Source organism: Trichoderma breve, chromosome 4 (genome assembly GCF_028502605.1).
Source record: "Trichoderma breve strain T069 chromosome 4, whole genome shotgun sequence".
Taxonomy (NCBI): Eukaryota; Fungi; Ascomycota; class Sordariomycetes; order Hypocreales; family Hypocreaceae; genus Trichoderma; species Trichoderma breve.
The window spans coordinates 4,044,561-4,069,682 of NC_079235.1; the positions used below are offsets into that span (position 1 = coordinate 4,044,561).

Consider the following 25,122-nt stretch of genomic DNA (forward strand, 5'->3'; position numbering starts at 1 on the left):
AAATGAAAATGAAAAATACAATAAACCAAAAAATATCGACTAAAGTACTCTGCTGAAATACAAGGTAATCCATGTTGCAGCTGACTGGACCCTTGGAAAAGACGCCAGCTTTGCGTTCGTTTGCGCTGATCCGCATGGGATGGGATGCCAAATCTGCCCGTTGATCTGTCAATAGCACAGTCAGACTAGCCACACCCGAACTCGTACCCCAGCTGTAATTAAAAATGGAAGGAAAATACGCTACACTACAGATGGTCGGGGAAATAAGGCGACAGCAAAGCCCGTTCGTTCAGCTCCACATCGTATTTGGTGCTGCGTGATTGGCGCTACAGCAGACTATTAGCAGCGAGATTAGTACCGTTGAAGATGCCATGGAATACACATACTCATAAACTCATCACTCTGAACATCAGTCACTACAAGACGCCTGGTATACTATAACCCCTCGTTTTATATACCCAGCTTCTCAACAATCAACACGCCTCTTGCGACCAAAGCTATATATAAGAATAAAAATACATCAATAGTCATGCCCTGTCCTTCTTTGCTCCGGCTGCGTCTTGGTGGTGAAATTATACATCTAAATGCTCTCATCCCGTCCCCATCTTGCCTCTACTTACCCCCTTCCCAAGAGCCTATTCTTGATATAGTTTTTTTTGCTGTACCGCGGAATTCAACCTTCAACCCCCCCGGCCGAGAGACCAAGTGTCCATTCTCCTAGCTTGGATACAATACGACGCCTTCATACTGCCTAGACTTGATATTCTCCAGGGTCTGGTGGAAGTGCTTCTTGCTGGTTTCTATCGAAGCCGAGTCTTGCTGATTACCCGCCAAGTTGGAGTGAATCAGCTCAATGAGCCCGTTTAGGTATTTGGTAGTCACCTAATTGAGAAAGGGGGAAATGTCAGTAAGTAATTCAGCAAACATCATCTAGCGATGAATATGCATACCGATTCATTCTGTTGGTCAAAGTAGTAGACGTAGCGATCCAAAATCTCGACAAATAATTCGATGGAAGTCGCTGTTTCCATGCACGAATCGGCCACACGAAGAGCCCGCTGCAAGCACTCAAGCACTCGTTTGCCGTCACGATAGAGCTATTAATCAGGCTTGTTAGCGGATGTTGCATTGCCTCCTTCTACCTTATTCCTTCTAATTGTAGATCTTACCTCAGTCTCTTCAGTTTCATTATTGACAGCGACGGGCGTCGCCCACCACAAATGACTTGCCAGGTAGACCGCTCGGCATTGGTCTGGTTTCCGCAAAAGCTTGCTGCTGTGTTGGGCACACTTGGTAATGAGCGTGTCGTAATTCTCCTTGCCAAAGCTGCGAGTCTGGTGAAGTGAGCTGGCAATGACACAAACGGCCTGGAACTGGGCTTTAGAATCCGAGATGGACTCTTCATAAGCGGTAAAGGCCTGCGCATAAAACTCATATGCCACCTCTTCAAACCCGGTCAGGTCTGCCGTCTGTCCTGCGGAACAAAACAGACGCAAGGCCAGCTCAGCCACCCCCGCGCCGTTTACGCGAGTGTACAGCGTACTAATTGCAGAGTGGATGAACTTGTATAGAGCGTTGATTTGCGACTCCCAGTTGTCCTCAAAGTGCTCTCTAGATTTGAACTTCCTGGCCAGCTTGAGACAGGCTGTTATCAGCGGTGGTGTGGTCGTTCGGATGCGGTCATTGCCCTCTGAGAATGCTTTGCGCGTCATCTGCAGGAGCTTGAACTGCGTATCGTTGTCGTCAGCTTGAAGCAGATGGACCATTCTTGCCAGCCATCCTTGCTCCTCCAAAGTCTCGTCTGTCTCTACAGCTCGCCGCTGCGTGGCTCCGGAGTATCCTTGTGGTGTCTGAGTTCCCTCCTTGATAAGCACCGAAAGCACATCGAGGACATGCTCCAACTGGTCCGTCTTGGAAATCTTGATTTGGTCTTTCAAGAGGCCGCGGATGATGCCTCCAGCAACGGCCCGGCGAGTAGGATATGACTGAGCTTGGAAAAGTGGCACGTATGTCGGAAGGGAGAGGGCGGTAAATATGGATACGTAGCGGTTGAGAGGCGCCTGCAGCAGCGCGAGGAGGCTCTGCTGAGCTTGAGCGGAATGGAGATCGGCATTGTTGATGTTCTCCTTAGTTTTTGTAGTGGCATAAGCCAAGATCTGGTCCACATAGTCCAGTCGGTCGGGGTAGTTGTTCAGCGCCAGGTTACAGAGCGATACCAGCAGCGCAATGGTGTCCTGGATAGGGAGGTGCTGGGCTTCAACGAGGTTTTTGACCTGTGTAAAGAAAACTTCGTAGAGTAGTACATCTTTAGCATCGCCAACCGCTTCTCCTTCCTCTTCCCCTTCTTTCCCATTGACAGCCGTTGTCTCTGTTTCAGCAACTGAAGCGGCCGATTCATCTGCCACGGCAGTGGTATCCGCCTCATCAGCTGCAGGCGGTGCTGACGCTTCGCCCTCTTCTGGTAGCTGTTGGTCAGCTTCGGTGCTGGGCTTGCTGTCGGTGGCAGCGGCATCCTCTGCAGGAGGCGGCTGTTCAGTGGCGGCTGGAGGAGCAACTTGTGGCTCGGCTTCTTTCTGGAGCTTCACCTTCTCCAGCAGATTGGCGAGTGCTTCGGCTTCGGCCTTTTCTTGATCAGGACCCCTCTCACGTCCGCCTTCACGTTCAGCATACTCTGAGAGACGGTCCATGAGGCCACTGACAATGGCTTTGACGTTGACGTGCGGGTTCAATCTTGATACGGCGCCAAGGAATTGGCCTAGCGTGTGTAGGTGGAATTCGTCGGGGAACACCTGTGTGATGACCTCAAGGAGATACTCCTGGGCTAGGACATCTCGGCATTGCACAACTTGTTCCAGCAGAGGTGCAAGAATGCCCGTTTTGTATGTTTCAAGATCCACCAGCTGGCTCAGTCGCACAATGTTGCTTCCCACTAGCAGCTGGAGCTCTTTTCTCTCGCGGATTCTCTGCTCCCTCTCGCGGGAGTGGCCTTGGTGCTGTAGGCGAACCCACAATTTGTTCATTTCCACAAAATTGGTCAGAATGAAATTGATCGAGTCGCTGAGGTTGCCTTCGGGGCCATCGCCGCTACCAGTAGGGAGGAAGTCCCGGGCCTGGCCTGACATGTAGTAACGCAGAAACAGTCCCCTGATGGGGTGCTGGACACCGCGGCTCATGTCCATCATATCCTTCATCAGCTCCTTGACTGGCGCATCAGGTATGGACATGTAGGCAGTTCCCACGGTGACCATGAGATACATCCTGGGGATGATGTTTCCGGCATATTGAACCAATTCGTAGAGATCGGCAAGGTGGTTAACGGGGTGGTTTTCTCGGAGGTGGACAGCTAGGAAGCGCAGGGCGTCGAAAATGGCCATGTAGAGCTCGTAGTACTGCTTGGGACCAAGGCTGCTTGTGCGGAGCTCAGAGACGAGCGTCGAGCTATAAAGCCAGGAGGCCAAGATTCATGTGTCAGCCCCTCTCTCTGTGTTCGCGTCTTTGCGTTTGCCGCCTCTTTCATTCTCCGAGACATATCGGCACCTACCAGCATTTCAGGGCATCCATGAGCTTTCCCGGCGTGTCGAGGCATTTCCGCATGAGCGACGTCTGCTGGCGCACTGCAACCAGGGCGTCCTCCAGCAGCCGAGCCTGATCCTCCGGGGGGGCGGGCGTGGCCATTGTCGCAGCTTGTTGGCAGGCGGCGGGGTAGCTTGAGCTTGCAGGGACGATGAGGCCAGAAACAAAAACAAGCCCTCAGTTAGGCATTGACGGGGCAGGGCGAGGCGATTGCGCCGGGTTGGTGATGTTGGAATAGCCTCGAGATAGTGAAGACAGGGCAAAAGGCCAGCGCAAAGTGGCTTGGCTGCCAGTGACGACAGCTTTGGTTACTATGGATATTGCAGACTGGAGCTGCTAGAGGAGCTAGCCGGTACTTTGGGACTCGTACCCAGGGTGAGCAGACAGCCACGTGATTTCAGTCTCTTTCTTGTTCTTGTTCCTGTCCTAGGCCAAACAAAGTGATTTCAACAGATACAATGAACATTGGACTGCATCTTCTGTTTGATCATGTATTTGAAAACCCATTGATTTTTAACATCTCGCTTCATACAGGTGCGCATTATTATTGGCTCGAAGCCTGTCTCTTGATTTGCTCTTCTCCAACAAGAACGAGTACATGGACCCCCACTTTGGAGACCAGCGACGCTTACTGTAGGCTCACCAACGAAACACGCAAACACGCCCAGACACGACAAAGCTGGGCTTCGAACTGATGTGAAATGCGATAGAGGTTACGGTACATATTTATTTCACATAGGGACAATCATTAGGTATGTATCATCAACTGAGTTGTATGCTTATTCAGCCATGCTGTGCTTCAAGAGCAAGCAGCCTTCTATCCAGTCTCCTATTCTCTCATCTAACATCTTACAAAAAAACAACGCTCTAAACAAAGTCCCTAAAAACGCCCGCTTCATATCAATAGATCCCCGTTTCCCCTTTATTTCATTTTTTTTTTTTTCTCTTTTTTTCTTTTTTTACCATTTGACGACCTTCTGCGGGAAAAACTCATCAATCAGCTCCATGTAGTAGGGCTTGAGCTCCTCCACGCTGGGAACATCGTCACTCTTGCTGTACAGGTCGTACGGGTTAAAGGCCTGAACAGCCTTCATCATCTCCCAGTCCTTCTCAACCATAAACTCCCTGTAGGCTCCCTCGCGGTGCCAGGGGTAGAATGAGTGGTAGCGGATCATGGCAAGCGCCTCATCCGGCAGAAGCGACTGATCGCGGACGACATGGTAGAGATACTCGTCGTGACCCCAGCTGAGCATCACGTTGTCCAGACCGCAGCCGGGCGAGTAGATGCCATACTTGGTTGAGTAAATGGGATCCTTCGTGTCGGGGTTGTTGACAAAGGTGTCAGGCAGGATGATTCGCTTGTCAAAGGCACAGCCAACGGGGAAAGTATCGCCAACGACATCCCATTGACCCTGGGTTTCGAGCTCGTCAAAGAAGAGCATGAGCTTGCCAAGGTCATGGATCAGACCTGTGACCTGCATCCATCGTGGCTTGCCATCACGGCGAATCGCCTCAGCAGACTGGAGCAAGTGCTCGATCTGAGACAGCGACGTGTCTGGGTCAGATTCGTCAACGAGAGTGTTGAGCTTCTCGATGGCCTCCCAGACGGTCATCTCAGGGCGTACCCGTGAAGCGCTTTTGAACCGGTTGCGAGCGGCAAGGTTGTAGGCGACAGTCTGCTTTTCGTGTTGCTCCTTGTAAAAGTTCTTGACTCTGTCGCAGGCATCCTCGTACTGGCGGAAGTTTGCCTTGTCCTTGTTGGCGTCGAACTTGGACTCGGAATCGTACTTGATGCAGTTTACGTCGTCGATGGCGTCGGAGACATTTTCCAGCTTCTGGCCAACGGAAAAGGTCTCGCCGAGATCAACGATAGCGGTTGGTGCCATGGTGAAGGGAAATATGTACGTGTTGAGTGGTGCAGTGATGTACTTGACGGGCAGAGGAACAGATCGTAATATACGAATAAAGTGTCGTCAAATACGCGTATGAAATGGGGGGAAATGAAGTATATCAAGAACGATTGTTATAAACCCAGTATTACACTTGGGATACTCGTGATATTCCAGACGGTCTGCTGTATATCTCTCAACAGTCGTCTCTTGGATGAAGAAAGCAAGCTCTACTAGCCAGGACATCGCAGGCCTTAAGTATCTTTCGACGTCCCATGGTTGACTTTCCTATTTTACCGAATTGCCTTTTTACGTCATCTAACGAGGTCCTCCACCCCCTCAAAAAAAATCATCGCCATGTGCTGCTCGTAGGTTGTACGATGGGTCAATGTCTAGACACAAAGCTGGGCCCCTGGTGGAACTTTCGGCGGCGAGATTTCCAGATTTGGGGTCAGCTGGGAGGCTAGCGCCGCCGACGGTTTCCAAGAAAGGATATCCCCAGATCTTGTCCTAAATGCGCACGAATCTAAATCTTAGATGGCGGGCGCCATTGCTCGTTCAGGCAGATGAACACATCGACGTTGATCGTACCAGAGGGGGAAAACTCACACTGATGCAAAACCCATCAGTTCATCTCAGATCTACTTTTGAATCTAGCATCGCTTTTTAATCTCTTCTTTTTTATCCGACAGAATCTCACCAATCAGAAGCCCCATATCTCCATCTTTTCCATATGCAGTAATTTACACTGGTGGAAGCCCTCCATTTTTGTGATATCACGTTGTATCCGCACCATCTCCTCCTCACTGGACCTGGATTCCATCATACCCGCCTGCGTCGGAATCCAAAGCAGCCTCCCCCCGAGCAAAGTCCCCGGCCGCTCAGAAGTTCGAGACCTTCTTCTCCTTTACATCTGAAATCGGTCACGAATCCCCCGTGGACCGCTGGTCGGCTGACTGCAAGATCCACATTTTCCGCCGGTGTCGCCTTGAATTGTCTCGAAGCTCGGATGCCTGTGCGGTGTAATTCGGATGCCTGCTGAAAGTTGCACAAGCAGATTCAACCAATGTCTTATCCCTGAGGAGAATAAAATTTCTATCCATCATACGATTCGAAGGCTTATTCAAGAATAGAACCTGTGAACAATTTTCTCCTCCGGACCTCCTTTTACTCGAGGACACAGCCCCCAGATAGATCCAGATATGGTAACAGTCGGCTTGCCTCGCCATTTTGAGACATAGATTGTCTTCAAAGTATTAAGATGCAGAATTCTGTACGGCTGAGTCTTGACCACATCATAGATTAGGGCATCCGATGTGGGCATCCGACATCTGCGGGGGCAATTCTGACCTCTTGCCGACATTCCCGCCATTTCCCCGAGGGAGACATGGCTCCAATAATCGTTTATCATTTTGTAATGCTTCTCAATACGGATGATCCATTTCCCGTGTAATTCGGTATCATGCCACTTTCAGATTGCGTTGTGGCCGTATCACTCGAATCACTCTTACAAATATTGATATCAACTTAACAAAGCACTAGATGGCAGGAACATTTAGCCAAAAGCATTATAGTGATATGATGATCTATTTAGTTAAGATTTATTTGTAATATTTTTTATCAGCTGTGGTGTAGAGCTTATAATCAGCAATGACTCGGCGAGCTTTGCACGATAAGGCATTGACACCATTACATCACACTCTTCGACTAACAAGGAATGATTCGATTTAATCTCGAACATATGGTAGTGATTGCATCTTCTTCGACCTGTCTGTTATATTAATTAGGATTGGTGATCCAGAAATGCACAGTTCCTACATTTCAGGATTCATGTAGATAGACCTGACACAGCTCATCTAAGCGCTTACTACGGTATAGAAACGCTATGAATGGAACGAATTCAAACCTATTGGATTTCTACCCAAATTTTGGACTTCTCGATAGTGGTGGCACCCCAAAAATCTAAGCTAACAACCTTCCCTTAATGAGTCTTAATCTTCAATATCAAGAGACATTCGAGATCATGTTACTTTGATAGGGTTTCCATTTTGCAGCACAATGCGAGAGCTACTTTTTCTTCAAATGATATTGCCTTTGGAGGTTTGAATTCTAAGTGAATTATACACATGATCGATTCATATGCGTCGCGTAGTACCACTATTTTCTTTTCAATTTTAAATCAAGGAGCTTTCATTCGACTTCAACTACAAGCACATTCCATTGCCGCATTTAATTTCTATGTTTGGAGCAAAGCTAGAACCAAGGAAGCTTTGGCTGCTCTCCAAATCGTACCAATTCAAAGGAAACTCTCAGTTTCAAGCAGCTCCTGAGTTATCATGGCACACAACTACCCAATCACCACTCACAAAGTCTTCAGTCTTTGCGACTAGAACTTTTTTAATTGTTCATATCACCTGCGAAATGATGTAGGCGAGTCTTCTTCTTTTCTTCTTCTTTTCTTCTTCTTTTCTTCTTGTGTTTTTCTTTTTTGAAAGAAAAAAAGGTTCAGCATGCTGTAGCCCCTTTCCGAAACGTCTCCAGATACCGGTCTGTACTGAGTAGCCTCTGCAAATTGGGAAAAGTGATCAGAGCACTATGCCTGAACTAGGCCATTTTGCACATATTGTTCAAGATGTTGACAGTCGCAACCATTTTTTAATAGCTAGAAACGCATTTGGCAATATGTGAATGCTTATGAAAAATAACTGAGGCTGCGTGCCTAGGACTTCCGTTCCCATCAGGCTGAGATAGCAGGTCGTCAACCATCGAAGATGGTGCGAAATGTTTGCCCCCTTTTTATGGATGAAACTTTCTATAAATACTCTTTTGACAGGATGCTAGTACGGATGCTAGTACTTTCACTATTGACAAAATAGATGATTCGGTAGTTGGTGGCTTGACGACCAACACCAGACCTCTCATTCAATGCCCGTGCTCTCTTTACCCCATTATCCTCTGCCTAACGTGAAACTAGCAAAGTTGAAACAAGTTAAAAGCACCTTTGATCTTCCTTCTCCTTGTATGAGGTAAATAAAGTGTCTCACTAAATTCCATGCTATTCGCCCACAGTGTTCGGAGTCGGATGAGGCCGTTTAGAAGTTCAATGGCCGGAAACTCTGATACATCACCAATCAGTTTCATTTCATTTCCCATCTTACACCAACTGTGGTGAAGATATAATGAGAGAATTTAACAAATATCCAGGGCCTATGCAACCTCTTGGGCGGAGGTTTTCGTTGGCGTTCTGGGCAATCGCGTTCAGTAACCTGGCTGCATCATTTGATGCCACCATGTTGTCGGTTGCGTTACCAGTAATATTTTATATCCCAGTCCAACTATATTTTCGAAAAGACACTTATAATTTCTCTAGACCATATCTTCAGAGCTCGGAGGCTCTTCTACAGAGGCCTTTTGGGCTGGAACTTCGTACCTCCTCGCATCCACAGTCTTGATGCTCATCTGGGGAACTTTAAGCGATGCCTTTGGCCGACGAATGATCATTCTTGCAGCTCTCCTAGTGTTTGCTCTTGGCACCATCCTATGTGGCGTTGCACATTCTTGGACGATGATGCTAGCCGGACGTACTGTACAAGGCATTGGCGGAGGAGGCATCGTCTCACTCACAACGATGCTCGTCACGGACATGGCGCCTCTACGAGAACGTGCACGCCTATATGCTCTTATCGCCTGCATTTGGACTGTTGGGACTGCGACAGGGCCAATCATTGGTGGCGGCCTGTCTAAGGCGAACACGTGGAGATGGATTTTCTGGATTAACCTCCCCATTATCACCATCAGCTTCATCGGCATTGCCTTCTTCTTACGGCTCTCACAGAAACACCGAAGTCTGTCAGAAAAGCTGCGTCTATTTGACTATCCTGGCTCGCTGCTATTCATTGCCTCAACGACTACTTTCCTGATACCAGTCACTTGGGGGGGCACCCAGTATTCTTGGTCAGGTTGGCAAACCCTTGTCCCTTTGATCCTCGGCGTTCTAGGCATTGTCCTATTCGCCATATATGAATTCAGTATTACTTCATCCAAGCTACCGCAAGCTCGTCTCATTCCCTCATCCATCTTTGCCAATAGATCCGCATGTATCGGCTACGTATCGAGTACTGTGCATGGTATGATTGTATACAGTTTACTATACTACATGGCCGAGTACTTCCAAACCGTCAAGATGTACAGCCCCGTCATTGCTGGAGTCGCAAGCCTTCCTCAAAGTTTGACAGCTGCTCCATGTGCGGTTGTTGTCGGTATCATAGTCGCCGGGACTGGGAAGTACAGGTGGGCATTGTGGGCTGGTTGGTCCCTCGTTTGCTTGGGATGTGGCCTCCTTGTTCTCTTGGACACACACACAGCGGTTGCAGAATGGATATTCCTAGGAGCAGTTTCTGGGCTGGGTCTTGGTCTCTTATTTCCCTCCATTAATCTCTCCATTCAGGCCTCTGTGTCTCAGCAGGAGGCTGGGATTGCCGCAACATTGGTCATTTTCTTTCGTTCGCTGGGTCAGGCACTGGGTGTTGCCATCGGTGGTACTATATTCGACAACCGACTTCGAGCTAACCTCAAGAACAGCGTCGAAAACGCACCATCAAGCATTATGGAATTGATGGAGAGGCTGCATCAGCTGCCGCCAGATGATCCAACATCTTTGCAGATTCGAAACGCGTTGTCAAGGTCATTTCACGTAATCTGGATTGTCATGTGCGCCTTTGCAGGGCTAAGCCTCTTCTTGAGTATCTTAATGAAGGAGTATGATATGAACCAAGAGCATCAATCAGATCAGGTATTTTTGCTCAAAGACATGGGTGGTCCAAGCCCAGAAACGACCGCAGGACAATCGAGTCGTGTGTGAAGGGTCTCCCCAAGTTCTATATTCAACACTCCTAGCCTTAGCTCGTAGCATTGAACGTTCTGATTTCCTCCTGTATATAGAATAAATAAATACGATATACATTGTTGAAGCTCCATAGTAGCAATTACTTACCCGGTGCCGTACTCAGGAAGTAGCGCGCAACGACGTGGGTTGATATCAATCGGTAGTCAAACATCAGAGATCAATATGATGAGTCCAGGTGGAAACAATCTCGTAATATCATCGATGAGCTCCTTTATCACTCAAAGCTTGGGCGCCGGAGATTTCCAAGCTTCTGAGCCATCCCAATAGGAGGCAATCGTCTTCCAGTACTCATTACTATGATCCCGCACCAAAGCACAATGCGGACTCCCATCAAACGCAACTCCTTCGGCCTGAAAGCCTTGCTGCACCCTCGCATCCTCAATATGAGCTTCTACATCTTCCCATCTCACTACCTGATCTGCCTTCGAATACAGGTAAAGTCTTCTTGCCGTTCCCAGTACAGCTGGGTCGTTTAAATGAGCCCTCAAATGCTTCACTGATCTCATTAGACCCGCGTTTTGAAGACCAGTGATTATCGCTATAGTTGGATACAACAAAGTTTGGCCCACGATGCGAGCGGGAAAGGCATTCGGCAGAGAATAAGCTGCGGCCTTGTACGCATTCTCAAATGAAGCGTCTCCCGGACAACAGTCCAAGACGAATAGTCTCACATGTTTGGAAAGATCTATATCGCTGCGCTGGTTGTGTAAGCTGAGAGCCATCTGTATCGTACTGTTGCATCCACCATGCGAGAAGATGTGCCATAGAATCGAAGGCCGTTCTGTCTCTGCCTCAACATACTGTATCACGATATTTCGAGCCGGGGCAAGTCGAGCATGCAATACACTAAATGGAAGAGCAGCCATCTCAAGGAACCGGGCAGTGATGAGCAAGATTGATGAGCCGGGATATAAAGACGAGTATCCATCGAGGTATTTCTTGATGCGATTCGGCGTTGCACCACCCAGCCAGGTGCATAGAATAATGAGCCGCGGACAATTTTTGACACTTATTACAGGATCTGAGTGCCGAGATATGTAGTAAATGTCTTGTCCTATTGCCTCAAGAGGCCAGAAGATTGTCGAGGAAGACATTTGAAAAGCAAGCGCTTATGAGGTGTAAGATGTCACAGGCTCGATATGCTTCATTCCAACAGTTAAACACGGCAGAAGAGTTAAAATAGCCTCTAAAACAGTGATTTAAAAGGTAGTTAGCTGTTGGGAGATTGTGCTGGGACACGCGCATCCTTCAACATTTTGTTGGGTCTAGTCTTGGACTGTTAGAGAGACTCCACCTTCACAAATGCAGCATACCTACACACATGTACTCACCTCTTATTATAATTCTTGAGAGGATATTCTAAACATTGTGTATTGACTCTCTCTCAAGTGACTTATAATTGCTTGGTTATAATATCCAGGTGTCGATAATAGCATTAGGTCCAGTTTACATGAGCCCATGCTTGGCATTGCCCTTTCCTCCAAGTATGCGACATGGTAATCTAGTCAACACAATGGAGATATGTTAAACAAGAAATATTGCCATCATATGCGATAGTATATGTGGCAACTCTTGATTATTGTGCAGAGCTTGCTCAGGTGAAATGTGCGCATATCTTAACAAAGGGGGTTCTTGAATCGTCTCTCAGATCGCATTCAGCACTCATGCGAGCGATACCCGACGTGCGCCAGGGAGCTAACTTTTGCCACTGCTATTTTTTACAACCGGATAATGATCGATGGACGTTATTTTAAGCCTAAGACACGGCCCCATTCTACATGCTTGGCGTATCCTCCTAACGATGGGGACTTGATCAGTTCTCAACATTCTGGGTCTTTGGAGTTCACAGGGTACAACACTGTTAGATTCATCGATAATCTTTCACTCCAAGTAGATCCATGAGCCCGGATTCTTTTCCGGTCTTTAAATGAAAGCGTAACCACTCTTGTCACACAAAATTTTGGACGTGTGACATTGTGAGATTGATTTCCCGATTTTCCTGCAGTTAATAAAGAACAAAAAGAAGGAAGGAAAGGTTCGTCTTGCGAATCACTCATCATAGTAACGCAAAATCTGGCTCTGAAAAGCATCAGTCTCTTTGATGAGAATTTCTTCAACGGCAGCTGGCATTCTGCAAATACGGTTCAGCTGAAATGAGACCAGATCTGCCATCGAGTGGAGATGGAGACTATTCAAGGATGTGAGCCTGCAAGGGGGGCAGATGCATTGCTAGGCCCCGGCAATTGGTCAAAGTGGCTCCCTCGATTCCTTCGAAAGGCTGGGCGCCAATAAAGACGTGGAAATAGAATCATCACATCTGGGCACCGACGTGGCTGCTGTAGTGCCACTGGTCGAGTGTTTGTCTTCGGGGGTAACCATTATGCTCTGTCTCTTAGTGCTGCTGAGGCCGTCTCATGGGGTGTGCTGAAAGAATACAGGCTCCGCTACCGTGATGGAGAATGGGCGTCAAATGCGGCGATATCTTTGTACTACCCACCTCGATCCTCCTGGAGCTCGAATCATTCATTCAGCGGTGAGTGTTCTGCTCAATAGATGATTATGGTGGTGAGTCGGCATCCCTAGAGTCTTGCTTCTATTCAAACTTGAACTACAAGGGTTACCGTTATGCTGTATTAAAAATCATGTAAAACAGGCAGCCTCGGTCATTCGGTTCGCGAAAGACAAAGATGGCAACCAAATTTTACGATGCTCAATCGTCGTCATGGGTCGGCATATGCACGGCGTGGCTACTTTGGTTAGGCCGATTTGCGTTTCCCATGGCAGTTTCGCATCCTGCTGACAATGGAGGATCGTCTTGGACGAAAGCAGCTTCCACCAGCTCGGATATGCAGAGACAAGGGTCCATGTTCTCCAAATTTACGAGTGCCTGTAAAAGTAAAGAAAACGGTGCGCAATGCAGTATCAATGCAATCGTAGTCCCTTTCCCGAGGTGGCAGCTGGGGGCAAGAAACCCACCAAACCGTGCAGACACACAGCCAGCCAGCCACTCGGGTCTTTCGCCGTGTGGCCGCACAAGTTCCCTCTCTGTCACCGTCGCTGTCGCTGTCGCTTGACGAAGCATCGGGCATTGCTGCCTTACTTTGACAGGAGGTTCAAGCATGCAGAGTGTGATAGAGGCGCGCTGTCCAGAACCTCTCTATTCATGCACCCGGCGTTGGGTGAGTTGTCAGCCCCGTCACCACTAAGAAGGACTGAATTGACGCCGAGATTGCGGTTGCCGCCCGCAGACCAGCCGGTGAGTCCGAATGTGAGACACTAATAGCCCTTGTAGAAGTACCTAGTGGTGGTGTGTGAAGCTGTTGTCGAATAGGAGAGAACTGGTGGCTCAATAATGTAGGTGCTCGCACCGCAGAAAAAGCATCTCAGCCGGCAGCAGCTCTCGCTGGTAGCACTCACATCTTTGGACATGTATGATTAAACCAGGGGGGTCTGTTTTCGCTCGTTAATTGACAACGATAGCAGCATTACGGTTCTCAATGCACCGGTAGTACTCGTATACGCCAGAAATTGGTCTCAGGAGACTGGGTAGTCTACTGGGCTACCTCTGCTTTGCCTCTGCTTGGTGGTGTTGGCAGATGGATCCATGGGCGCCCCCTCTCACCCCACATGGCCATAATTTGCGGGAATGGGGAGCAAAACAATCAGCATCGTCTGCTAGACCGTTAGACGTGGCTCACAGTGAAAGGCTCAGAAGCAGACTGATAAGTGGTGCGCCGAGACGGACTCACCATAGCCCAAGCCTTGTCCCTTCACGTGGCATCAATACATTGACTTGGGTGCTTTTCCCTTACTGAATGGGGATGTAGACATCATCTTACTTGTGCACCTACCGCTCTGACGCCGCCTATCAGGCACGGCCTGAGAGGCCTTGCATATGCAGGCAAGCCGACAAAAGTATGGAGCAGAGATCTTGATGTCACATCCGACACGTTTGGGCGGCTCCGAGTGGATGGGCCACCTCTGGCTATACTGTCTTGGTCTGTAACAGGACTCCGTATTTATGCCGACGAAGCGCAAGCTGTCAGCTGTTGCAGTTCTGGCTGTGAGGATGATGGACAGGACCATGGCGAGAGGGTTTCGGGCCGTAACGGTGGCTGCACGTCATTGCTTTGTGACCGTCATTACACGTCTTTTGACGGACGCCTTTCCCTTCATCGATCGCATCATATCAGTGCCATGTCTCCAGGACCACCTCGTCTCGCCGCCAACTGCTTAAAAGGACGGTTTCGTTCACCTGGACAGGGGTGTCCTTGGTCCTTGTTATAGCCTTGGAGCTCCTCACAGACCGCCCGGTGGTCTCATGGACCATTGATGTGCTAAGGCCAGTCTAACCTGAGCTAGAGGAGTAGGCTTTTTGTGATAGCGGCCGCAACGGTTTAGAGTTTCGAGGTCTGTTCACGATGGCACACGGCTGTCAGTTGTGCTTTTCCTTTGCTGGAATTGTCTTAGCAAAGTGATGGTGGTTGCTTGAATGTCGAAGAAGCAGATGCTGTAAAGACTAGTACCATGGCAGCTTGATGCCTGAGGATCTATATTGTAGTACAGGCAGTCCAGTACAGGTACAAGAGTCGATGGCCTCAAGGTTATCTGCACGTGTCCAAGCCAGGCACTCGATGCATTTCGTAATGACAGGGATTGGGGGAAAAAAGCTCCAGCCTAATGTCAACCTAACTTGAATGACAAAGCGGCAACAAACTCAATGGCAATAAGCATCATGCAACAATGCAACACTCGTACTCTTGACTCAGTGGTTCACAAATAGAAACATCAAATTTGATGTCCACTTAATGTTGCATCAACTAAACAAGGAAGCCTCCACTGTACGACGGCACCTACAAAGAAAACCCCGAGCACCTTGGTAGGCAGGTAGGCACCCTGGTGGACAGGTCAGGTACGACACGGTACCTGTAAACACATGTAAACACACCAGGCGAAGCGTGCATATCAGGAGCAAGGCCCAAGTACATGTACCCCATGCCGGGTGCATTAGATGGCGACAGGGGTGCGAGGCCATTGCGTCGTACTGCCCGAGCTCAAAGAGCTTCATCAGGTACAGGTACAAGAGAACAAAGCACAGGCAGCCCCGAGCTTCAAGCAGAGCTGCAGCTTCATTCATTTCTCCGCGCCAGATCCGGATGCCGGTGCGGTGGACAGGGGCAGAAACGAAAGGGAAAAGGAAAATGGAAGCCTGGAAAATAAACAAAGCTCACCTCACCAAACTACAGCAAACGACAAAGAACAGAGGCTGGATGTCGTCCATGTTCAGCCGTCAGGGCTGCGTTCAAAGAGGCAGGTCAAGCTATAAGAATCAGCTTCTGGCTGGGTCCATTCGTCTTTACCTGCCCGACATCTCCATCGTTGTTTTCGCATTCGATCCCATTGCTTTTCCGGCATCGCCTCCTGCATCATCAATTGCTTCAGCAAGCTCGCCTGACAGATTCCTGCCTCAGCTCCATCCTCGTTTCAGCTCGAACTAAAGCAACGCGCTTTCTGCCATTGTTGAGCCTCGTTTCTGCTTCCATTTCTTCTTCATCTTCTCGGTCCTTGCCTCGATCTCGCCGGTTGCACCTTGCAACGGCATACGCGCCATACACCATCACGTCCGCCGCTGCATCTCCTCGTTCAGGTCAAAATCCCAGCTCTTGTATTCCGGCACTTACTTCGCCTCATACTACACGCGCACGCTACTGCAGGTAGCCCTTCTGGCCGAATCTTTGCTGTCAGCCAAGCTTTGCTTCACTCCCTTTCCAGCCAAATCCAGCTTTTCCGTCTTGTCACGGCTGTTTCAACAGCATCTGGAAGACACAGGATCCCTGTCTTTCTTACGCCTGTTTATCCCAAACTCGGCCCTCCAATCTCGACTCTGGCCCTGATCTACGTCCCACCCACGATCTACATCTCCGACAGCGCTAGGCCGTTTCCATCTGTCAAGGGTTCCAGCATCTAGCTCTTGGCCCAAGATGGCTGTTGTTGCTGGTGAGGGCGCAGTCCTAGTAGCTCTCAAGTACTTGTATCCGGCTGTTGTCTTTCTCTACTACTTGGCCTCGTCTGTCTTGGCCTCTTGCACTCTGCAGGCTCTTAAGAAGACTCAGGATGCGCAGCCGGAGCGTCCTAGTCGACGGGCCGTCATCTATATACTTGGATTCTTCCTTTCGACGTACGGGGCCCAGCTCATCACACTCGGCACGCAGTCAGTAATCCAAAGGTCTGCCCCCCTTGAACACCAGGTCATCAACTACTTGTCGTGCATTCTCGTCTTCGGTATTCTGTGCATCCAACTCATCGAGTCAGACACAGTTATATGGTTTCCATTCCGTGGGTCATGGTTTATCGCGCTGCTCTTTGAGCTTGCCATCGCAATCTTGACAGCTGTCAATTCAAGACAAGCTAACCTCAACTCCTTTGATATACTCCATATAACCTTCTTCTGCTTGAGGCTTGCTTCACTCGTCATTCTAGTGGCTTGGACTTGCTTTGCTTTATGGACCAACTCCCACCCTTCTCTGTTCGACGAGGAAACACAGCCACTTCTGCAACCTAATGGTGAACAACCTGATGCTCAGGCAGCTACTGGAGAGCATGCCAATAGCTCCAGTTATGGGTCGACAACGCAAAGCGACGCTGAGGAGACCGTCTGGGAAAGAAGAGAGAGAGAAGGTAGAGCCGAATTGGAGAAGAGACTTCAGAAAGACGGGAACTGGGTTGAATACGCCAAAGGCTTCAAGGTATGTAATCCTCTCTAAATCTTTGACACCCCAGACATGCAGCCGCTACGTCTTTGTTCATACGAGATTGACCCTACAATCTAAATTACTCATCACGAGACTCCTCCCCTGAGCGCTCGAGACCATTGAATAATTCTAATTCAGCTTCAGCTGACATGATTCCCTGCTTTAGATTTTATTCCCGTATGTTTGGCCTGTGGGAAACCGCCATCTACAGCTACGAGCAGCGGCCGTTGTGCTCTGCATGTTGGCTTCGAACGCGCTCAATGTGCTTATTCCCCGACAGACGGGCATAATCATGGACACCCTTAATGGGAAGCCCGGTAATCCATGGACAGCCGTCATCAATCTTGCACTTCTACGACTGCTGGCTTCAGGTTCTGGTGTCGAGCTTATCCGCCAGTGGTTGTGGCTACCTGTCAAACACTTCTCACGGGAGAGCTTGTCCCGAGCCTCTTTTTCTCATGTGATGAAGCTGTCTGCTGATTTCCACGACTCCAAAAACTCATCAGATATGATGGTGGCTATGCAGGGCGGATACTCTATCACAAACGCAGTTGAAAGTCTTTTGTTTCAAACCGTCCCAATGTTGATCGACATGTGCATCGCCATCGCCTACCTCTCCGTCAAATTTGGCCCATACGAAGGCTTGATAACTGTGGCTACCGGGATCGTCTTTATAACTCTTGCGGCCCGCCTCGTGGCTGATACCAAAAGTAGCACTCGCAATCGCCAAAAGGCTCTCATCAAAGAGCATAGCATTCGTTACGGCGGGTTGAGTTCGTGGCAGACCGTCAACATGTTTAACCAGGTCGGTTACGAGGACAACAGGCATGCTAATGCAGTAACGGCTCGATGGCTTTCTGAGACACAATGGCAAATTGCATGGCTCTTGTCCACTTCGTTGCAGACCATCATTCTCACTGTCGGCCTCATGGCAAGTGCATTCCTCGCTGTCTTTCGCATTCGCAGTGGGCAAGCATCACCGGGCCAGTTTGCAATGCTTCTCATGTATTGGACTCAGCTCACTGCACCACTGCAATTTTTCGCCTCTCTTAGTAAGAACATGAGCGATGACTTCATCAGCGCGGAACGCCTCCTGGCTCTTATGAAGGTCAAGCCTTCGGTTGCGAACAAACAGGGTGCACGGCCTCTCAAGTTTAAACGAGGAGATGTTAACTTGGATCAAGTTTGCTTCAGTTACGATAAGCGAAAGAGTATCCTCAACAGCATCAGTCTAGACGTTCCGGCAGGAACGACAGTGGCCTTTGTGGGCTCAACTGGAGCAGGTAAATCGACGCTGCTCAGACTCCTCCAGAGGGACTACGATGTCACCTCGGGCAGCATCCAGATCGACGGTCAAGATATTCGCGATGTTGATAGCTCCAGGTAAGTCTTTGATTCAAAGGTATTGGTTGTGGTGCTCCTGCAACAGCGCTGACTCGTTTTCTCTAGCCTACGTGATCGCATTGGCTACGTTCCCCAAAGTGCACTCGTTTTTAATGACACCATCATGAACAACGTACGATATAGCAGAATCACCGCAACGGACGAGGAGGTGTTTGAAGCATGCAGAGCCGCTTGTATTCATGATAAGATCTTGGGTTTTCCGGATGGTACGTAAAACGACGATGAGTCTCGCCGCGGTACCATGTGTTTGCTAACCTTGTGCGTGACTAGGCTACGAAACGGAGGTTGGCGAACATGGAGTGTAAGTTTGCTGTTATTGTATCCCCTATTAGACTTTGGAGCTAACGATGGCAGCAAACTTTCCGGTGGAGAGCTTCAACGTCTAGCAATTGCCAGGGCGCTTCTGAAGGACCCTAAGATTGTTCTTTTGGACGAGGCTACAGCCGCTGTTGATAATGCTACTGAAAGAGATATTCAGAAATCATTAAGGGTCCTCTGCAAAGGACGCACAACATTCGTCGTGGCGTAGGTTTCCTCTTATTCCCCCCAAGTCTATAATGGTTACTAACCAATCATATCGTGCTCAGTCATCGACTCTCTACCATCAAAGGAGCGGGCATCATTGCTGTTGTGGAACACGGTCAGATCATCGAGACAGGTACTCATGATGAGCTGATTGCCTTGGGTGGTCGATACTTTGAACTGGCGAAAGACGACACATTCCGGGAAACGGAGGACAGCGATGACCAGGCCAAAATGCTTGACGACGCAAATACTCTTGCCAACGATTCTTGCTCCGAGAGAACCACCACTGAGACGTGCAAGACACACGACGAAAACGACCAGGCCAAAGTACCGCCAGAAAGCGATGGCAAATCAGCAACAGGCAAGAGGTGTCAGAAGGAGGTAGATTCTGACATAAATTCGAGTGCTGCAGAGAATACTGACGGATCCTGTTAGGGGTCCCGATTGAATCCTGTGGCCCCTGAATTTACACCTCGGTCAATGGCGGCAACAGCGGCGAATTCTGGACCCAAGACGGCATCTGGAGGTAAGCCAACTACATCTTCAGCCATTGGCAACACAGGGACATGGGCAGTCACCGGCCACCCTAGCAAACTTCGATGGTCCGATGAAGTGTCCATTATGGACGACCGCGGGACGAGCAGTACGCCCAAGAGCGTCTCTACTGAGTCAAGCCGCCGCCTCAGGGCGAAAGATAGTTCTGAGAGCAGTTTCACCGCATCAGAGCTCCGCGCGTCGGAAGTTATGCCCGCAGCGATTGGTATCCAAAATCCAGGCATCACACCACTCCCAATGGGCGGAAAAGCCAAAACGAATACCATCGAGGCTTCCGGACGAGCTGCGCTGCCCTCACTGGCACGAAGCTCCCCCGAGTCCATCGCAGAGACAACGGTTGTCCCTTCTGATATTGGCAATGTGGTTTTCATGCGACCGCGCTACTCCCGTCGCATCCAGTCAAAGAGCGAGCCTGTTCACAAGTCTCCAAAGTCGGAATCCGGTAAATGCAACGAGCCGCCTGCAAAATCAACCGACGCCGATACCGTATGTGTATCATAAATACTCGAGGGTTAAGCATATGCGTGACTAACTCATCGGATAGGAGCAACGTCGTGTGACTGCTCAAACGGTTCAAACGGCTCAAAGCAACAGTCCAGCGCCTTCCATGATTCCTAAGCCTGGCAACAGAGGCTCGCCCACTGTGAGACAGCTTCCGATTCCTCCACGGCACTCGAGTGACGGGAAATGCGGCACATATCCAACTCCAGCGCCCAGAGACAACTCCGGGCGAGCATCAGAAGGAATTCTCTCCGCTACAAAAGATAAAGAAACGGCAAGTGTTGCAGCAACCAGCACTGCCAAAAACGAAAACCACCCGCTGCCAAAGACGGGAGAAAATCAGTCAATTATGACAACCTCCAGCCGAGGCGGTCGAACCATCCGACGCCCACGAGCCGGATCTCTTCGCGGACGCCGAGGCCGCCTTTTTCGAGGCCCCGTGGCACCTGGGAGCCAAGAATAGAATACGGGGGATGAAATCAAAGACAAAAAAAATTGCCTTGAGTTGACGAGGTGTTTTCCGACGCAATATTTTGGTTTGTATAGATATAATCATATGAATACTTGTTTAGCATACCTAGACAAGTTTTTACGACGTACATGTGTTGTGGGGAGGTCCTGTACGAATAGGATGAAACAGGGGGGAGACTCAGTGAAGCCTGATACTTGGAGACAAAAGTTATGAGAGAGGAAGCGTCAAGGAGACGCCAGAATACCACTGCAGCTTCATACATGTATATACTAGCGGTTGACTCAAGGGGCACCTTGTTTTGGTGCAGGTATAGATAGAAACAGTGCGAGCATAATTATAACGGAAATCGAGTGCTTCGTTTACAGCTCTCTCTATTTACAATCATTAACCACGCTTTGGTCATTTGCGCCTGTTACTCAGTCATATCTAAAATGAAGACGTAGGCCCCATTCTCTCTGTTTTTTTCTCTTCTTCTTCTTTTGAAAGCCCATAACCGTGATACCACATTGCCACACCTCTTTGCAACTGCTGTTCCGTCTCTTGGGATATTTCGTGCTCCTCCATACAAAGTCAAGAGTCGATTTACCGTCCTGCACCGCCAGAGCCGGGAGCGCCTGGAGCGCCTCCATTACCACCCATCATATTCCGTGCCCTGTGAGGTTATAATGATTAGAACATGTCTCTCTTTTCTTATGAGTATAATGGATAAAAAACACTTACATCTCGGCAATGTTGGGGTCGGACATTAAAGAGCCGAGGTCGGGCATGCCGCCTCCGCTGCTGAACTGGTTGGCCATGTCACGCAGGCGCGGGTTGCTCATGAGGTTGTTCATCAGGTCGGGGTTGCTCATGAGGCTCTGGGCCATGTTGGCGAACATGGGGTTGCTCATGATGGAGCTGAGGTCGGGCATGCCACCGCCACCACCGGCGCCGCCGCCGAACATGGAAGCGAGGTTGCTGAGGTCGGGCATGCCGCCGGCTCCGGCGCCAGGGCCGGCGCGGGAGAGGTTGTCCTGGGCCTGGTCGGCCTCGAGCTCGTCGACGCGGCGCTTGGCGGTCTCGAAGCCCTTCTTCATGGCCTCGGAGCCGCCGTTGCCCTCGTACTCGATGCCCTGGCGGTAGGCTTCCATGGCGCCCTTGGGGTCACCCAGAGCGAAGCGGGCGAGGCCCAGGCGGGACCAGGCCTTTGTGTAGGAGGGGTCGATGGCGACGGCGGCTTCGGCGTCGATACGGGCGGAGGCGTGGTCCTTTGCGGCGGAGTGGGCGGCGGCGCGGTTGGACAGGAAGACGGCGTTGGAGGGGTGTAGGCCGAGGGCCTGGGTGTAGAGGTCGATGGCGCCGGCGTAGTCCTTCTGAGCCATGGCGGCGTTGCCCTTTGACTTGAGCGACTCGGCCTCCTTCTTCTGGGCTTCGGTGGGTTCAGGGACGGCGGAGGGTGAGGATGAAGATGCACCAGCGGCCGGGGATGCGGCCGGGGACGCGGCGGCCTTGTCCTTGGCCTGAAGCTTCTCGTAGACGGCGAAGACGTCGAGCAGCTTCTGGGGGCCAATGGCGGCCTTTACGGCGGCGTCGTCGCTGGGGTCGACCTTGAAGGACTCGGCGATGCAGTTGATGGCCACGTCGATGGAGTCCTTGTCCTCGGCGGTGAGGGTGCCGTCCGTCGTTGACGTGGTCAGGAAGTCGCAGATGGCGAGCGCGAGGCGCTGCTTGGGAGTCTGTTGGGCGGCCTGTGAAATCCCGAGAGAGATCTGGTCAGCACATTTTCTGAAGCATCATGACTGGAGAGATTCGTTTTCTGTGGTTCTCCATAGCATGTGTTTCTTTCTTCCCTCGATTTGCCCAACTCCGGACCGGAATCTGGGCTTCAAGCGGGGTGTATGGAATGGATGGCTGGATGGAGGGGAATCGTGGTTTTTCGTACCATGGCTGCGAGTCTGACTGTTTCTTTTTCTATAGGCGCGAGAAGCCGCTGGAGCTTTCGGCGCAAGAGGTAAAAGGAAACGAGGAAAAAGAGAAAGAATACAGGAGAGGATGGACGGATTTACAAACCCAGACAAGCGAGGAAACTTGCGAGGAAAAAAAGATGATCGGCGGAAAAGGGAGTTTATGGAGAGAGAAAGGCCAGCCGAAGGGACCCCGCGGTGTTCTAGATTAGGCTGTCATGGATTTTGGGAGGGGCCCAAAGTGGCAAAGCGCATAGGCCGAGGCGCTGGAATATTCTTTTGTCTTTTTTTATTTTATTTCTTGGTACGTACCATTTCGATAGAGTGGGCAATATTAACATCACATGCATGAACTATTGGCAAAGGAATGTTCACTTCATGCAGAAGAGCAGGGTCACGTACTGCATAGAGCAGACATTAACGATGTTAGAGAAGCACAGTGAACTCTTCAGCCTGGGGCCGTTATACATACATGTAACCGCTATATCAACACTGCTAATGGTGTAATATATCGGCCATGATCAAAGGTGAAAGAGGCCTCTCCGCCCAAATATCTCAAGTAGACATTCCTAGTCTAATAAAAAGAAAATTGCGAAAGTTGTGTTGTTCCGCAGGTTGTGAATAGCAATGTCCTGCCTTTGAAATTCCGTCCAAAAACTCCATCCCAATATGCCTCCCATGTTTCCCATGCTCGCTGCAATCTTTGACGCACAGAACAAAATCGCAATAACAAGCCGCTTTCCAAATGTACCGCCGTTTACTTCCTTCGTCGTGGTCGATCTACATTCTTCACCTTCCGGTTCTGCATGGCTGCGACCTGGCGAGACTTGCTGTACACCCTGATGACATCGTTCAAGACGATGTAGAGGCACCCGCCCACCAGACTGCGCCCCCATTGTTGCTGCAGCAGGCCAGGGCGGCCTGACAGCGATGTCCCAAACAGCCAGTGGTTCCTAGACGGCGCTGTTGTCCAAGATCTAGGGAGAATCATCCGCAAAGCCTCGCCCATGGCAAAGGAGATGCCCGGCAAGAGGAGAGCCCCGACGATGGAGTTGGACACGTTTGACAGAAGACCACCGAGTCCCATCCTCCTTGCTGGTGGTGCTTGGGGTGCCTCGCGTTGGTTTTCCTGAGGGTGCCCGTTGGCATTATCATCCTGAGCCTGATCCCAGCGCGCATGGCCATTTTGCTCATCGTTAACTGCCCCGTTCAAATCAACTGCATCTTCAATGACCTCTTCGATGAGAAGTTCAACCCTGATCTCGTCTCCCTCTTCACGCTGCTCTAGTCGAATCTCATGCTGAGCCCCTGGTCGCGCCTCGCCGCCACCATTATTAGCCCCGGCTGCGGGATCCTCCTCATCCGGATCCAGCACATCAAGAATGTTTTGGAGAAGGCCAATAAACCCACCCTCTCCGTTGCGCTCCAGATCCTGCCGATTGTGAACACCATCGGCCTCTTGCTGCGGGTCGAGGGGCGGGAGCCCCGAGATTTGTCGGTTGAGCCTCACTTCGTACGGCATGACAAAATCTCTCCAGAAGCTAAAGTACACCTTGCGAATGATGGGCAGGGCCACCATGGCCATGCGAGGAGACGGCGGCCACTCCAAAAAGTTGTCATTTCGAATCATGCTGTAGATCCCATACTAACGAAGATTCAAATATTAGCAAATGTCAAGGACTTTTGTCACACCCCATGCATGCATTCTTTATTTCCTGACCCCCTGTTCCTTTGTTTCCAAAATGCACCGCCAGGAATGTCATCATTAGTGAAATGAACTCACAATAGATGCAGTCTGCATAAAGTATCTGTTAGTAAGACCTGGTAGCAGCTGGCTAATGAGCAGTGTCGGCGCCACGTTCATCAGAATCAGGGCGTTGACTATGCGCTCCTTGGCAAACCTCAGCGCCCCAGGCGATCGCCCGTCGATGAGCATATCAGGTCCCAGGGCGAACTGAAGCAGCGCCTCCTTGCCGGCAAACGTCCACAACGCCATGGCGCCGTACATTTGCAGGCTAAACTGAACTCCCACCGACACCCCGGTCAAGAGAATGAAGGGGCTTGCGCGGGTGAATTTGCGCTGTATGGCGTCGTGTAGAGAGGCGATGGGGTCCCACGGGCCGTCCATCTCGATGGCGGATTTGCACACCGGGCACTTGAGCGGCTTGTTGGAGCGCTCGCAGTCCGTCACCCACGAGAGCATGCAGTCTTGGTGCGCTTCCAGGGTGCATGGGCACGGGTCAACCCACGAGCCTGGGGGATCCGAGGGCTCCTCGTCCGTCAAGCAGATGAAGCATCGTCGCGGCGCATCGGATGGGCGATCGGTGATGGCGGCCTGAATGGCCGCGGAGGATGTGTGAGTCTCGGCCTTGGCCGACAAGTCCATGCTGTCGACGCTCTCTCGAGTTCTTATCGAGGCTGTTGTAGGATTGTTCGCAATCTAGATTTCGGGTCGTGGCATCTTCTGCGCCGGCTGGAACACGCGGCGGGATGGCGCTGTGCCAGAGGAGTGTGGCTGCTGGACTTGGATAAATAAAAAGAAAGGACAAGGCAGCGCAAGTTGGTGATCGAGCAGGCTACGGCGTATGTTATAGAGGCGTGT

At 50.3% G+C, this 25,122-nt stretch overlaps 7 protein-coding genes across 7 annotated transcripts; 2 read left to right on the top strand and 5 right to left on the bottom strand.

Moving 5' to 3' along the window:
* Window positions 1-717: 717 nt before the first annotated feature.
* T069G_07495 (vacuolar protein sorting-associated protein 35 domain-containing protein) lies at window positions 718-3,675 on the bottom strand (the record flags this gene model as incomplete). The annotated part of the gene is made up of 4 exons (XM_056174705.1): window positions 718-882; window positions 951-1,097; window positions 1,170-3,438; window positions 3,542-3,675. The coding sequence occupies 4 exons, from the start codon at window positions 3,673-3,675 to the stop codon at window positions 718-720; spliced, it is 2,715 nt and encodes a 904-aa protein (XP_056028284.1).
* An 857-nt stretch (window positions 3,676-4,532) lies between these two features.
* Window positions 4,533-5,459, bottom strand: T069G_07496 (myo-inositol oxygenase domain-containing protein; the record flags this gene model as incomplete). Its single annotated transcript, XM_056174706.1, has 1 exon — window positions 4,533-5,459. The coding sequence occupies one exon, from the start codon at window positions 5,457-5,459 to the stop codon at window positions 4,533-4,535; it is 927 nt and encodes a 308-aa protein (XP_056028285.1).
* Window positions 5,460-8,752: 3,293 nt separating this feature from the next.
* On the top strand, window positions 8,753-10,323 carry T069G_07497 (major facilitator superfamily domain-containing protein; the record flags this gene model as incomplete). The annotated part of the gene is made up of 2 exons (XM_056174707.1): window positions 8,753-8,773; window positions 8,833-10,323. The coding sequence occupies 2 exons, from the start codon at window positions 8,753-8,755 to the stop codon at window positions 10,321-10,323; spliced, it is 1,512 nt and encodes a 503-aa protein (XP_056028286.1).
* A 263-nt stretch (window positions 10,324-10,586) lies between these two features.
* Window positions 10,587-11,462, bottom strand: T069G_07498 (uncharacterized protein; the record flags this gene model as incomplete). Its single annotated transcript, XM_056174708.1, has 1 exon — window positions 10,587-11,462. One exon carries the CDS (start codon window positions 11,460-11,462, stop codon window positions 10,587-10,589), a length of 876 nt encoding a protein of 291 aa, XP_056028287.1.
* Window positions 11,463-16,349: 4,887 nt separating this feature from the next.
* T069G_07499 (ABC transporter domain-containing protein) lies at window positions 16,350-20,568 on the top strand (the record flags this gene model as incomplete). Its single annotated transcript, XM_056174709.1, has 10 exons — window positions 16,350-17,114; window positions 17,287-17,925; window positions 18,025-18,069; window positions 18,139-18,503; window positions 18,570-18,730; window positions 18,795-18,825; window positions 18,879-19,049; window positions 19,112-19,430; window positions 19,485-20,090; window positions 20,149-20,568. 10 exons carry the CDS (start codon window positions 16,350-16,352, stop codon window positions 20,566-20,568), a joined length of 3,522 nt encoding a protein of 1,173 aa, XP_056028288.1.
* Window positions 20,569-21,159: 591 nt separating this feature from the next.
* Window positions 21,160-22,501, bottom strand: T069G_07500 (homodimerization domain of SGTA domain-containing protein; the record flags this gene model as incomplete). Its single annotated transcript, XM_056174710.1, has 3 exons — window positions 21,160-21,229; window positions 21,298-22,304; window positions 22,499-22,501. 3 exons carry the CDS (start codon window positions 22,499-22,501, stop codon window positions 21,160-21,162), a joined length of 1,080 nt encoding a protein of 359 aa, XP_056028289.1.
* Window positions 22,502-23,277: 776 nt separating this feature from the next.
* T069G_07501 (uncharacterized protein) lies at window positions 23,278-24,906 on the bottom strand (the record flags this gene model as incomplete). Its single annotated transcript, XM_056174711.1, has 2 exons — window positions 23,278-24,165; window positions 24,304-24,906. The coding sequence occupies 2 exons, from the start codon at window positions 24,904-24,906 to the stop codon at window positions 23,278-23,280; spliced, it is 1,491 nt and encodes a 496-aa protein (XP_056028290.1).
* Window positions 24,907-25,122: the final 216 nt, after the last annotated feature.